General features: G+C 43.9%; 1 protein-coding gene across 5 annotated transcripts in view; it reads right to left on the bottom strand.

The window, feature by feature from the left end:
- Window positions 1–15,844, bottom strand: part of srgap1a (SLIT-ROBO Rho GTPase activating protein 1a) — a 72,075-nt gene that overhangs the window by 39,539 nt on the left and 16,692 nt on the right. For all 5 annotated transcript variants that reach the window (XR_011080144.1, XM_068603907.1, XM_068603908.1 and 2 more), the window contains exon 2: window positions 5,153–5,348. Coding sequence is in view for 4 of the 5 variants with exons in the window: in XM_068603907.1 (XP_068460008.1) it covers window positions 5,153–5,348 (196 nt within the window). In the remaining variant the exon portion in view is untranslated. The remainder of the gene's footprint in view (window positions 1–5,152; window positions 5,349–15,844) is intronic.

The raw sequence follows: 15,844 nt of genomic DNA, 5'->3' as shown, positions 1-15,844 counted from the left end.
GTTGAAAAGTAGAAGTATATGCAAAATGTGACAGCTGACGACAGACCAAGCAAGGGAAGAGACGTCACAGCAAAGGGGAAAGATAGCGATCTGGGTGCAAAAAAAAGAAAAGAGTGAAATAGTGGAGCATGAGAGCCGTTTCCTGTGCTGTGTGCCGGCTGCTTCCAAGCTAACTGAAGGACATTGTCCAGGCCAGAGCAAGCTGAGGCCCTGCATAAGCTCTGGCCTGCAGGCTGACTTCCTCTGGGGTAACCTATAACATTCCTCCTGCCTGTAAAGCGCAGCACAGATTACAAGTGTGTGCATATTAGGGAGAGGTGTTAAGGTGGGTCCAGGGTCAAGTCTTGCAGGAACCATATGTGAACTCGCCTCTGCTCTCCCCTCCCAAAGTTACTTAGCAGAGACAGGCAGCACTTGTCAACACAACAGGTGAAACTGTGCAAATGACCCAGCCCTGAACTAGCGTTCAACCCATTTGCTACAAGAGGGGAAAAAAAAGAAGCATTTCTTCAAATGAATAACTGACAAACATTCCACCCGGCTGAAATGTGCCCTGAGACTGCCAAAACAGGAAGCAAACTACATTTGATAAAGACAGAGACAACATTAAAAAACATCCGAGAGCACAGACGCTTTTTAAAGACACCGAAAGTTGGTGGACGAAAAGACGGATTTAGCTAAAAGATGAGTGGTGTAATGATGGCACATGCCCGGGCTACAGGACACGTGCAAAGGAAGAGAAGGCTAGAAAAGGAGAAAATAAGTGGAGCGGCACCAGAGCGACAGCAGCGGGACTGCTGGACACAGCATCACGCGTACACTCACCCAGTCAAAGAGCCATTACCATAAATCCTTTCAGCATTATGTGTCAGTTGAGCACAATACTTCCCATTCTATGGCACCAAAGACTGCACATGCGTTTATTGATTCACACTCCTTTTTGCATGTGCAGAGGCAGAAAGTCCAGGTGGACGCTGACATGAAGCATAACACATCATAAGCCTCTGCAGAAGAAGTGTAGAAAATAATCTCCTGGATTTCCAAAGCAATCCACCGTATTGTTCAAAGTGCCAGCAGGACAAGTTTACTCTTATACTCCGTCACAGACGGGTTTTATAAATGCTCATATTTGCAGACCTCTTCAGCCAAACGTTCTTCAACGGGATCCATTGTTTGTGTTTCTGCTGTGGCTTTTAAAAACAGCAGTATTATGCCATGAAACCGGAAATGCGAGACTCAGAAAGGATTTGTTTCGCAGACCAATCACAGTCCTGCGGGCTGCAAACGGCTTGAGTAGCTTTGTCGGACAGTCCGAAATTTTGGGTGACGCAAGCAAGCACGCAACATGGCTGATGGGACTACGCAAGGGCGATTAGCCAGCGGCGTTTCCAGCCCTACAGAGCAGACGTTTGACGTCACCGTTTGCGGCTTTGAGGAGGCCGATTAACACAAAATGGACTTTCCTTTTCTTATTATTGCTTATTTTGTTCCGCGTAGCTATTTTGAAGTCCACATAGAAAACTGAAAAGGAACAAAAACATAAATGCTCTCCAGTGCGACAGCGAGAACAGTCAACAAAACCAAGAGCAAATGAGTGAGAGAAATGTGTTGACCAAATTGACCCACAATCTAGTAAATGTGATTTTTTTAAGTGTCCTTTTTTAAATTCAATTTGATGGGTTTCTGAGAGAAAGAGAGATAGAGCAAGACCTGCAGCTTTGAAACAGATTCTGAAAAATACATTTAAAAAAAAAACGAAGAGAAGATTATAGATGAAGATCTTAAGTATCAAGTGTGCCCTTTTATTATTAACTATAATATTCTACTAAGAAACCAATCTACAGGCGCGCTAGTATGGACGTAAATAGTTATGTAAGCGATGGTGAAATGCTAATGTGGACTGAAATCGTTTTTGTTTTAAAAACACGGTTTTAAGATATTCGTGTGGCTGTAGCCTAAATCAAACCGGAGGCCTGCGATGAAAAGAAGACAGATCATGAAAATGAGTGGGAGGGGGTGGACATAGGCTGTGACGACAAAATAACCTCTGGGAGTTGCTTACCCCTCATAATGGCAGGAAAATCTCTCAATGTCATCATTTCCCCCTCAGCCAGGGCAGGAACTGGGTCAGACAGACTCACAGACAGACAGGCGAGACCCCAAGGGGCTAAAAACACAGGTATGAAAGGGGAAACTAATGTCCAGGATATTCAGGGGGAGACGAGTGAGGAAAAAAAATAACTTGCTCGCAACTTACTGGCTCCTATAAACATGTCTTTGTGTTCTGTCCATTCGTGCAGTTCAAAAATTAGGAGTCACTGAGTAAACGCAACATGTTAGGTAAGGACGCCGACAATGAAGGATAATCACCACTTCAGTATGCAGAGTATTCATACAGGAGCCCTTATCCGCGACAAAGGCAAAACGGCAAAGTCCTCTCGTGGCCAACCGATAACATCTCTCATTAATGAACCTCCGCTTTTATTGCTGCAGCACAGTGAGTGGCGTTCACCTGCAAAGTAGTCATACATACAGCCGCTACCGCCCCAAAGCTAAGTGATCACTGCCAGTCGGATTTGGGCGAAGGATATCAAGTAAAGAAAAGGTTCAAGTTTGACATTTAAGAACATGCCGCAGGGAGCCAAAGCCTAATTAATCATTCTAATCAAGTAGTTCTGTGAGTAACAAATGGTGTTTAACTTCATTTCATTTTATTCTTTCCCACTCACGCTCAATGTGGTGCAGATTGTAATGTCTGGCGAAAATACAGTATGCAGCCACAGCATGTTTTACAGCTTCATTTTATCCTCACAGACAAAGACGGGAAGTCCTTTAAGCGGACACTTAATTCTGGATAAAAGGCGCCTATTTAAGATTATCGCAGCATTGGCAGCATACATAATCTGCTCATCATTTCCATGTCCCTCCTTAAACAAACTTTGCATAATACAGTATTTAGTTGTGTGCGTGAGTGTGTGTGTTTAAGAAAGAGCGAGAGAGACGGAGGAGAATGTTTGCCCACATTTGTTCCTTTGTGTGCGTGCGTTGTGCAAACAACCACTGAAACACAAATGGCCATGGCAGACCTGAATGAATGGCTCTCCCACGGCATGGACACCAAGATCTGTTGTTTTGTTTTCCCAGGAAGGAAATAGGAAGACACTAGTAGAATTGAACCTTTTGCTTACGGATATTAACAGCCATTCATCTCCAAACCCACAGACGTATCTGCAGCGTTGCCTGACATCCTGGATGCTATAAGCTCCGACTACAGTATTTTCAAAAGGTCTTTATTAACGGCTTACAAAGACACATGGCGTTTTGAACATAATGTTGAACAGCTTGTACGCAGTGGAATTTCCTGACTCAACTTTTTGACACCTAATTATCATAATTTTAACTGAGACTCTTTTGTAGTTAATAAAAAAGGTGACTTATTTCTCAGTCAGCAGCCTTGGTTTTTACTCCCTATCATCGCTAATCAGTTTGTTAATCGGCTCTCAATGTCTCCCTTTAAAACGTGAGTAATACAATTTAAATAGGAATGCGTCTTTAAAAACATTCATCTGTATTGAAGTACAGCTCGACACAGGGCACTTCCCAAGAGGAATTACTCTCCAGCAGGGAGCTAATGCAACGCTCCAACAGGTGGCTCAAAGTCTGTGCTTTCTGACTAACACCAACCATCTCCAGAGGATTCTGGGCTGAACTCCTACTGAGTAAACAACTTTACCTGGCTGGAAGGAGCAGAGCAGAGAAAAACAGACATAAGATATAATGCATTTGTGGTGCAATAGAAAACATATTTCCTCTCCACCAGCAGAGGCCCAGCACACATTGTGTATATTGATGCACCCTAAGAAAGTTGTGATTACGTTGCGTCAACTTGTGTCAACATCAGTTATGTAAAAAGCAGCTCCACTGACAGCTCTGGCAGTGCCCCCCTTTTGAATGCAGTTAATATGGACTAATAACCCACAAATGTAGCCGCTCGTTTAGCACATCGCAGCTCCGCCTAACTGATCCGTTATATGAATAGTGGCTTTAGGCTACAGAATGAAACGCCACAAACAAGCCTGTCCAATGAAAACAACGTAGAGAATATGGAGCGCACAGGAGCCTCACTGTACATGTGGCGTTTATGAGAGTATAAAAATATAGGCCAAATTATTTGAAACCCACAGGAAGGTTTTTAATGTTATTCAGACATCTTGTATTGACTTTAAAAAAATATGCTCCTAGTCACTCGCCAAATGTTTACCCTGTGAATGAAGTGACCAGACTGTACATCACGCGATAAAAACCACAGAGCGCCATACCAGAGTCCCCTCACCAGTCACACACACAAGCACACACAGCTGCTAGAGCCATTGGAGCTGCAGACAGAGCGCAGGGGCTATTTGCAGACAGCGAGGACAAACATACATTATATTTTCATTCCCACCACAAGCTCAAACAATATGCTAATGCCAGCGTTTCCCATGAGCAGACTCCTACAGTGCAATACGGCCAAAAACTACAGCACGCTTAATTGTGTCAAAAAGGCTCAGAGTCAAGCTGTGATGCACCGTGAAGACAGAAGGAGAGCGTGGTGAGGGAGAGGGAGACAACTCTCATCAGTTTGATAAGGAATCTCTTCACATTAGATCTTTTTTTTATCCTCTTATGTACCTCAGCCAGGTTATGAGAGCGGAGGTCTATGAGACAAAGACCAAATTAAATTCAAGGCTGAGTTTCTTTCTCCACTTCTTATACTTTTTTTTTCGAAAATACACAGCAACATTGTTCAAGTCTCACTGCACAAGTAGGGCAAGCGTATTGAAACTAAACGCTTCTTTAACAGAGACCGAAAAATGCCCAAAGTATAGAATCAAAATGTATATACACATTGCACTGCATAGTTTAAATTGAAAAGGCGTTGTTTTGGTTTTGGTATTCAAACTTTGTGATTTTCAATAGAGATCGGCGTGGTGTCAAAAAGAAAGTCGAGATTCTGCACAGAAACATTCTACTGCACTGTGGCACACGTGAAACAAAATAAAACACCACGATGGACCACATTTAAAGCTCTCCAGCTCAGTCAACGTGACATACCGCGATGAAAGCCAAGATGACATCATAAACAAACTGAGCACAGACGGCATCTCCTCACTTGTACTGCTGGTGATCCTTGGTGCTGCGCGTCTTGGCCATGAAGCGTTCGGCCAGTTTCTCCAGGTTTCTGGAGTATTCCATCTCAATCTCAGCCTTCTTCCTGAAGAAATCCTGGAGGTCCTGCAGCAGCTGGACCCTCATCTCTGTCTGCTGGTCCAGACATTTCTGCTGTTCCACCAACTGGGCCCGGATCTCTGAGGAGACCAAGGAAGACAACAAATGGGTTAGAATGCAGCCAGAAGCTGGAGGATGAGAAATAGCAGAGCGTTGTTTCACAAGGAAACCATCAGCACAAGGAGTGGAGGGAAGAGTGCAGAAAGCCAGACATCGGGACAAGTTTTATGTTTTAGTTTGGCCACCTCATGGACATCAACTAGCTACAGATGATTAAATGTAGCAGCTGTCATTGGTTACGTATCGGTCAAATGTTTCAAAACTACTTAAGTACCCTGCTCAGATTTGCAAATCAGCATGCAACCATTATTTATTTTATATATATATATATATATATATATATATATATATATATGAAAAAGTCAAACAAATCAGCAAGACGAATAGTTACAGTACATGTACACATCAGTACTACAGAACGTCCCACTGCAGCGTATTAACCTTCAGTTATCGGTCTGAATGTCTTAAAGATCTGGAGGTTGGCATGACTTGAGGTTGGCATGACTTGATTCCTAACGCACCCAGAGTTATAGCATGCACACATGCACACACACCCTCATCAGTGCCTGTGACTGAAAACCTACGTCACTTATGAAAGCAGAGGTGCGACAGCAGGCATCAGTTAAACAAATTGCAGGTAAATTACCCTCGGCGGTCCTTTCTGAGGAATCACGCACGTCAGAGCCCCTCATTGAAATTTAAATCCCCAGCAAAAAAAATAAATGGGACCTAACTCCACAGAGCCATACACAAATTGTTTCCTCTGTGTCGTCTCTAGCCAGGGCCATGGATAATAGATTTTTCCTAATGGAAGGCAGCCTGGGCTAGACATCTTCAGCAGAGGAAACAGATTAATGATGTGATTTAGAGCCCCACAGACAACGATAGAGAGGGTCACAGAGAGATCTCTCATATAAAAGACAAAACACACTCAGGCTGCAACATGCCTTCACAAAATATTTGAACAACTCCCTGCACCAGGTGCCATTATATAAAGTTAAACTTGCCATGTCTTAATGGTTTCTCTGCCATAATAAAATCAGCTAAACTGGACGAGGATCATTTTTCAGGGCATAGTTTAATGTGCATCTTATTGTCCTCGCTTGAAGTTTATGTGGTATTGATAAAGCATTTGATTTCTTAGGGATTGATCACTTTTCTTAAGAGGAAAATCAAGTGCAGTGCAGGAGTATTAGCAGTGCTTTAAATGTTAACCGTTATATTCAACACAATGAGTGGTCTTCCCGGTCTTCTTATATTACGCAGTGCTTTAAATGTTAACCGTTATATTCAACACAATGAGTGGGAGGGCTTCAGAGAAATTATTATTATCGTAAGTGTTCAATGGAGGGATAACCCGGTCTTCTTATATTACACAGTGTTCCAGCTCCTGAATAGCATCTCTGCCAAAATGTCCAGACACAACGCAGGGGTCTGATTTTGTTTGTCATCGTTTGTCCATTTGAGTGTACGTCAGTCCCTGAGAGCAGACTTCAAATGGCCACATAAGACAATTTGGTTGTTTTTGTGGCGAATTTGGGCAAAGACTATTTTCCCTCATTTGATGACTGTAAGATCTGGGTCACTGCTGACACATGCTGTTTGCAACATACGGTTTCCAACTTACTGTGTGTGGTCTGCTTGTGTAGCAGTCTCTGTAAGTGTAACATTAAAAATCTTATGCGGTTGCTCTCGTAATTGTGCATCTTTCCATTTATGGCAATTTAGATTTTGATCACCTCATGACCTGATAAAGAACAATGAGTTGATTTCCACCTCGGATTGTGTAGTCAATAACACTTGAACTAGTGACTTAATCAAACAAGACTTATGGAAACCACTACAGTGAAGCATCAAGAATTGAGCCAACCTGCTGCTTGATGGAGACTCTAATTAATATGGAAGTAGAGTGGACTGAAACAAAAGATAAGTATTTGACGAGACAATTAGACAGCAAGAAATGAATTCGTAAGGAAGCCAAAAGATCCAGAGAACCTTTATGCGATGCTATCAATAGTTCAGTACGTTGAGCTACTTCGTGGACAATCTACTGCTGACTCAATTAGAAAGCTTCCAGTCAACAGCGGCGAGAGCTGCATTTGTGTGTATGTGCATGGGCACGCGTCCCTAATGCCGTAATCAAATTACCAAAGGGCTCCGCTCCATTCATCAGTATTAAGTCTTTTCACAATCTTGATAAATTAACGATTTACGTCGAGTAAGTAGCAGCTCCTTCCTTCTGGCACTCACACGGAAATAAACCACTTAGACAGAGACAGACGGGACAAAAGGGAAGGCGATACTAGATCTAAGTATAAAATGCTTATTACAGCAGTCAAACTCAGTGCACCACGAACATCATTAATGTGGACGGTGGGAACAGCAAAGTAGAGGCCTGACTGCAGGCAAGAACTCAAAACTTCAAACTTCAAGAACACCAGGCCATTAACAAAACTGTGAGGCCAACAATGAGCACTCAGAACAAGGTTTGTTTTAAATGAGGGAGCGCATTAAATCCACCCAGTCTTTTTGATGAATGGGTAAACCTTGCAATTGCTTCCATCTCTAGAGGATGTGGGGATTAACACAAAGCTACCGTGGGTCTGACACAAAGGAGCGTACTGGATCATTTAACACAATTACATTCTTGACTGCACACGGAAACTCATTAAATCTTTCGTTTTCCCAAAACAGTGGCCGTTGAAGCTGTCGTACCAATTTGAAGTATAGAGGGATTCATGGTAAAAGGCAACCACCTGTCAGAGGAAATTACAGGTTTGTCACTTCCTGAAATTACAATGCGTTATGAAAATTCACTTTTTAGTTGAAGAAAACTCCGCTCCAACCAGGGTCATGAACAAAGTATTTGTCTCCATTTTAGGCATCCTTTCTTTAAGCTTTTTCAACCCCAAATCAATGAGTTTTAAAACTGCTTTCCATACGCCTGCACCAACGTGTTAAGAAGGCAACTTTCAGTCGCCTACAACTAACTCTGGGAAATCTGTAACAAACAAAAGAGGCTGAAATGGTCAAATATTGGTCTCAGTACCAAGACGTTCTCACGAAATGTAGTGATAGTAGTGGTGTTTGAACTTCACAAACAGTGCAATTTATCGGAAATATGCTCAGATTGCATTTTTATTTTATTCACTGTGGGCAGTTTCAAAATGTGCAGCAAGTCTTGCAGCAAGCTTGTCCATCCCAGCCTTCAATTATGGTCTGACAATTAAATAATAGAGGTTATTTAATCCCTTAGGCAAATATTTTAATGAATAAATAAGTTACTTCAGTGTTTGAGGACGGCCAAACAGCTCCCTTTGATCATACTGAGGCTTTATATGAATCCCCTGCTGCGGGCCACATCAGCTGTCTGATTGGTTTCTTACAGAACTAACAACCAGACCGGCACACAGGACGTCTTCTTTCGAAATCTAACCACAGGAAACCAAAGTTAGAGCCCTCTTGCTGTCATAGCGAGTGTCGCTCTAGTAATACATGATGCATTCCTGCCGTTCTGAGGTCATCTGTATGGTAAACACGTGTGGAGGCCTCTGTGCCGAGGGATGTGTGTGTGTGTGTGTGTGTGTGTGTGTGTGTGTGTGTGTGTGTGTGTGTGTGTGTGTGTGTGTGTCGGGTAGGCATCAAAGCCCCCTGTGATCCCTTTCAAACTGGGGAGCTGAGGGGAGATGAGAGCACCTGTGCAATGTGTTGAGAAATGCCTTCACGAGATACAAAATGAAGTGTAATGTTGGTGAAAAAGAATGGCCGATTGTCAATATTTTGAGCAAACAATCTGCATAAAACTCCAGACCTATCAAACCATAATCCGGTACATGTTGACATGAGTGGATAGCGACTTGCAGAATTGAAACCGGTTCTATAAAGTAGTCAGCAACTATTCCAGCTGACTGAAGGACATCCAGTCAATGTGGCTCAGAGTACACATGAAGTGAATATGGACAATGGGAGAGCGCCGTTCGGATCTTTGTGGTGATCAGTTTGCACCAAAGACCCTTTTGTTTCTGATCTGGATGTTATCCAATTGCTCCTTTGGAGGCCACATGGCATACTTCCCATAACCCCATTCATGGTGGCAAATATGTCCAAGGTTGCAGTTCAGAATGGTTTCTGATTTGCCAGATAGGCCTGTTCTATTGTCAGATAAACTGCTGTGTCAGCAGGATGGGAACTGACCCATGTTGTTGACCTACAAAGAGAGAAACTGTGCTTCGGTAAAAACAACTCACCGACTGTCGGAGGGCGACAGAGATTTCTCTTGAACCCAACAATATGCTCTCTCCTAATGCTCACAATTAACCTTGATATGAATCAATCTTCTAAAAAGCATCTGTTATTCATGCCAAGTGCTGCTCCCTGTTCCTCAAAGGGCCCCATAAAAACAGACAGACCGACTCTCAGCATTTCTACAAGTTGATTACAGTCTCCACCAACAGCTATCTGGGACATGCAGGACCACATCAGTCCCAGTGGCTCATCAGCAGCACCTGAAATAGCAGCTGAGGCCTGGGTAGGGACGATGCAATGGGGTGCCCGGCCCCACCAGCTGCTTCAGATCTCGGGTTTGGGACTGGGGGAGTTGTCCGCGCCTCTTCTGGAGGCTGGATATGAGACGGGATAAATACCATCAAAAGGTAATTGCAAATTGGCCAATGTTTTTTTAGTAGAGCACAAGCTTTCAATTACAGCTGGAGTGGGATCACAAGCCAGAAAAGGAGCGCAGCATCTACAGCACAGCTTCCTCTGACATTTTTTGAGTATTCTGATAATCCAACAAGGCTCCAGCCAAACTTAATCATAGCAGGCCAATCATTCATCATCTTGCATCTTTGATAAATGGATGCCATATGACAAAATTAAACAAAAAGTAATCACTCAGTGACTGGTAAAAGATGGGCCTACCGCATTGCTAATTTCCACAGAGTGTGACTCGATACACAGCAAGTTGTTTTTTATGTTGAGTCTTGTGTGACAAGTGATCCGTTGTTTGATGTGTTTTAACTTTAAGTGTACATGTGTTGTAACAAGCTTTTCAAACAGACTATACATTGATTTAAATTCCTGCCTGTGAATGCCCTTTTGATGTTATATAACATTAATGTGACGGCACAAAAGAAGACATGTTTAGATCAGATCATAAAGAGGAGGAACATGCAGGAGGAATCAAAGATAGGAATGTGGGAGTTATTAAGTTGGACTCATGCCGATGGCAGCACGTGGCAAACACCTGTGCCAATGAGGCTACCAGCACAATCCATGCATTCAGTGTTCAAGAAACTCCCAATAATGAGACCCATCCCTGAGCAATGCCAGATGTACACTACTGGAATCACTCCGAACCGCCGTCCACCCCTTGTCTTCTTTCGCCACCTGAAAGTTTCTATTCCTTCTCTCTCTCTACTCTGTCAACGAGAGGCAGATGGATGTGAACTAAAGGCCAGCAGGGTGACTGACTCTTTACCAGCACTAAACACGAAGCTGCCATGGAGCGTTGTATCCCCAACGTATTGCATGCCAGGCCCTGGGCCAGGTGGGGAGACACTTAAGTGACTGCCACAACCAACAATGATGAGTGTCTTTTCACCGATCCAGGTGGACTACTATCATACCACTAATAAAAAACATTAGAGGGCAACGCCACTGTTTACAAATGAGTAATGCAAAACAAAATATAAATTTGGACCATGAGTTTTTCTCATGTTGTACTCATGGGTTCAGCCACTAACAGCAGCTCACCAGCGTGTCTAGGCAACGCTCACTAGTCACTTGACCAACATCCTGCCAGCTGATACTGAAGTTTCCCTGAGGCGACGTCGCTGCATTTGACATCCTGACTCATTGGGACCAATATGCGAGTTACTCACAACACACTTCTCAACCACATTGCGCAGTGACTAAAGCTAAAGAAATCACATGGCATCCTTGTGAAGGAGGACTTGTGATGACTTCATTACGTTGGTGGTACCGGTATGAGACTCGTCATGTGCTTGGTATGTCGGACACTGTTGGACCCCACTGACCTCTCTGCCTTACATTTGGGCCGTGACTGCTAGAATGTGTCACTGACTCCTGCGTGGTCTGCATGAGATTACAGCACTACTACTGAGATTTAATTACTCAAACCCACTTCTCTTTCTGCTCCGTCTGTGATGAAACATAAAGCACTGAAATATGACAAACACAATTTTTGGTTAAAATAAGGCTTTCAGCTCGAACTGAGGTAACGCAGGCTTGCCAACAAGACTGTACAGATTCTCTCTGATCGCATAAAGCACAGCCAAACTACACACAGCACACTGCCAGCTTTGCTAAAGCATTTTATCTCAAATGTTACAGGACTGCCAATGTGGTCCCCATTACAACATCTGACTGACATGTTAGCAGCTTCCAAAACCGCAGAGTGCTCCAATGGACTGTAGGCTACTGTGATCCAGGGAACGACTGTTAAATCAGAGTGGAAAAGAGCCTGCCCCACAATCCTTTGCTCCTTTCAAAACACTGAGCTGAACCAACATCCTTTGGGATATGTTATGGAGTGTGGCGCTACTCATGTGAAGTGACTTACAAGAGGTGCGCTTTACAGCAGCTTATCTGCGCTAGCAGCTTTGTTTGTTGGTCACTGCTGTCACATCTATACAAACAGCCAACGATAGGGAGACTATGAGCTCCTATTAGTGGACTTAAATCATGATTTCCTTTGACATGGACGGAGACATGCACGCACACAAACACACGCGCGTGCGTGCGTGCTACTTATCTCAACAATTTCAACACATACACACAGGAAATGCAGCAGTGACACTTGGCCCTGGAAGTATTGGAACAGCAGACCCAAAGAGCTCTCTGGTTTTTAAGGTTTGATTGAGACAAGGCTCCGCCATGATGGCCTACTGTTCAAACACAATACACTGCAGCAGTCTAACAAAAAAAGTGAGAGACTAGATGATTCTGACTGGGCAAAAATAACACAACACTACAGAGGTCATATTTAAATGTGCCATTTCAATAAGTGAAATGTAATAATCTCTGCAAATTAGATTTAGCTCTGCCAAAAAAAGAGCCATGCTCGTTAAGGCAACACCCCCAAAGACGGGGAGGCCTGCAGCGAGCAAGAGAGAGATCCATCAGCGCTGACATTACGGTGGCCTGTGAGGACCGTCTTTTTGATCCAAACTAAATAAAGTGAGGCTCTGAATGCTGGGAGAAGCAAGCACACTTTACAGGCACAGCTGTTTGTTCAGCTGCTGGTTAACATCGAGACATTCTGTTTCATCTGGACACCAGTCAACGCGCTCGGTCCGTCGGACGGACCGGCCGAGGTTTGTGTGGCCTGGACGTGTGCGAGTCTGTTCAGATTTGTGTAGGTATGTGTGTATGCGTATACGTTCTAAAAAAAAAAAGAGTGCGTCACCTTTAGGCTTGTAAGGTGGGTCAAAAAATTATGTGGCTTGCTGCTTCCCAAAGAGCAGAAATATAAGTCTGTTTGGGTTCACAGGACTAACAATGGACTGCTATGGAGATCCAGAGTCATGCCGGCAATAAATGAGTCTCAAAATGTAGACAGAGACTTGTCACGTCTCTCCTGCAGTATAGTCTACTTCTCTGCTTTTAATACTGTTGTTAAGTATGTTCCCTTCATACTTTGGCCCTTGCATTTTTGGACCATACTGAGCATATGGAACAAAGGCGGCGCTTGGTAACAGAGGGACTAAATCGCACAGCAAGGTGCTGAGCTACCATAGTTAGCTGGCAAACTAAATGCTAACTTCTCAGTGATGGGCCAATTACTGCTGCTTGGGATCTTTTGTTTTTGGGACTCCACAGCAGCAGGTGGAGAAAGTTATCCAAGCGAGCAAGCTGGTCAGCACAGTCACTGATAGGACAATAGGTTCACACAGATCATTAAAAAGTATACTCATACCATTGACTACACATTCATAACATTTCGCTGGCTTGCTTTTGGTCCCTGGCATAAATGTGTGTCAAAAGGTCACCAAAGCCAAATTTAACATCAAAAGGTTGTGCAAATGTGCTTTGCCTACACACAAAAACGTTTACTGATTTGAAGCGATTCGTGAAATTTTGTCTTTTTAAATACTGCTGTGGCAAGGCTTTTACATAACAGAAGCTCTTTGAAAAGTTTTCTATGGACAATTTGCTTATTCTCTCTTTTTTTTGCTGTAACTCTGGGTCACCAGTGGAATCCTTTTGTAACTGCTGTGAATCAGAGCAGACCACAGCTGCTGTCCTCTGCAAAGAAGCAAGCGAAAACTTTTCAGAGCCAGAGAGAGAGAAAGAGGAAAATAGATTTTCGGCAGAATACCACAAATAAAGACAAGGGACAAAATGATTGATGCTGCTTCACTTTCACACTGAGGATGGTAAAAATGTGGATGTGTAATGCAAAAGGATGGGAAGTGGTAACATCTGTGTGGCTCAACATCAGAGGAAAGAGAATCTATGAGAAATACATTGATCTCTTTCAGTCTCTTGGTCAGACCTCACCCACTTTTCTCATTCATCTCTAGACCTTACCCAGCTGCTGTCTGCTGGCCTAAAGGGATCAGTGTGGGTGCTTGTGTGGCAAAGAAAGAAAAAGACTCATAATCTGTATACTGAACACCAGACCAGGCAAAGGCCCTCTTGTTTTAAATTGAAGGCCAGTCCACATACCACAAGTTAGAAAAACGACTCAGAACATACACCTCTGATATACAGACTGTTTTTTTTTTAATGAAAAGTGACACCTTGCCTTGTATCTGGCCCACCTTTGTCCTTTTGTTTGGGGATATTAGAGATGGAAGAGATAAAAGGGGCAGAAGCTCATATATCAAGACAGACAGTCGGCCTCTCATTTTCAGCAAAGCTAATCTCATGCAAAAGACTTGGCTGGGCAGGCCCGCAGCTCTTACAGTTGGGAGGTTTGTTTGGGGTAACAATACTATGAAAATTCTGTGGTTGGACAGCTGAAGCGATGAATGCCTTTAAAGAGGGTGTCACACGAGAAACATCTGGAACAGAGGAGCCCACGCTTTCATCTGTAGGTATATTGACTTCCCCTCACAGTAAACAAATGGAATATGAAGCGTGCTGGCAGAGACTTGAATGATACAAACTCTGAAAGACGAACCTGAAGAATGGACGAGCAGTTACGTGGCCTGCGGTGAAAAGCTTTTGAAGGCGGGGTTGTCTCCAAGAGACTGTGTACGTATTCCCTCCTTATGGGCCCCAAGGAGGCGGGAAGGAGAGCGGGTAGAAATGAATAGTCTCACACCTGCATACACTCTCAACCCACAACAGGTAGAGGGAATGGTGTGTGTGTGTGTACCTTTGTGGGGGGCCGAGCACATTACATTTCAGGTATGCACACCAGACTACTGAGACGTTTCCAGTGGGGGAGAAGAATCTGTTTGACAGCTCTGGTATCAACAAGCTCCCTGCCGTCAGTTGGCAACTCTTGTGTGTCTCTCCTGACCTACGCTCTCCACACGTCTCCCTCCACTTCACACTGGACAGTTTGGTCTCAGGTCAGGCTCGTCAACAGCCTCCGATGGCATTCGGCGCTGCCATGGTGTGCCCTCAAACTACTCTGCTTATTTCGGTGTGTAAGTCAGTTTGTCTGCTGCCGTCTCCGTTGCTGTTGATTTATCTCGGTGTATTTCAGAATTCCAAATTGATGGGGGAAAAAGAAGAAGAAAAAAAAACCCAGCACCATCACACTGCTCATTTGTAAAAATGAGAAAGGTTGATACATGGCCACAGTGTTGTCAGCATCTAGCCCAAAATCAAAGCACCGGCTACCGGCCAGAGCGAGTTTGCCCTACCTGCCTCTCTTGTCCATCCATCTGTCTGTCTGTCTGTCTCCAGACGATCGGCATAGCTGCCTTCCTACACCATCTGTCTTGTCTCTCAGTCTGTCTGTCTCTATGTCCATTACATGTATGCTTTTGTTACATCTGCCTTTTTTTTACACAGTATGTACACCTCTATTTTAAAAAGGGAGCTTCTTTTGTCCGTCTTCCCCCACGGCAGCGTCGGGACACCAGAGCTGGGCAGGGACACCAGGATCCGTGGCCCGCAGCCAGCTGGAGCCGCCGCCTGCTCGGGTTGACAACGTGTTCCCACAGTCGGGACACTGTGGCACCGTAGGGCCAGAGGAAAGTATGGGGAGAGAGAGGGAGAGAGAGAGAGATGACTGTACACAGCTACAGCTGAGGTGTCCCAGACAAAGCTGGACCACCCAGCCAACATGCAAGCAAAAAAGATAAATGCACTTTGTAACCTCTTCATTTCATGGGGCAAATCTGCCTGCCTTTTTGTTGTCATACGTTGGACAACAAATACTGGACACAGTTGTGTCTCCGAGTGTGGTATATGTGCAACAAACTTTCTATGAACTTTGACCCAATGAAAACTGCATGCTGCAGGTCGAAGCCAAGGCGTTTCCTTCAGTAACTATGACAAGTTCAATGTTTTCTAATATTGCCAACAAGTAAAG

This window comes from Clinocottus analis, unplaced genomic scaffold, assembly GCF_023055335.1.
Source record: "Clinocottus analis isolate CAN_PGR_092001 unplaced genomic scaffold, fCliAna1.0.p SCAF_6, whole genome shotgun sequence".
Taxonomy (NCBI): Eukaryota; Metazoa; Chordata; class Actinopteri; order Perciformes; family Cottidae; genus Clinocottus; species Clinocottus analis.
The sequence above is the reverse complement of the archived record's forward strand: the minus strand, read 5'-3'. Positions and strand labels throughout refer to the sequence as shown.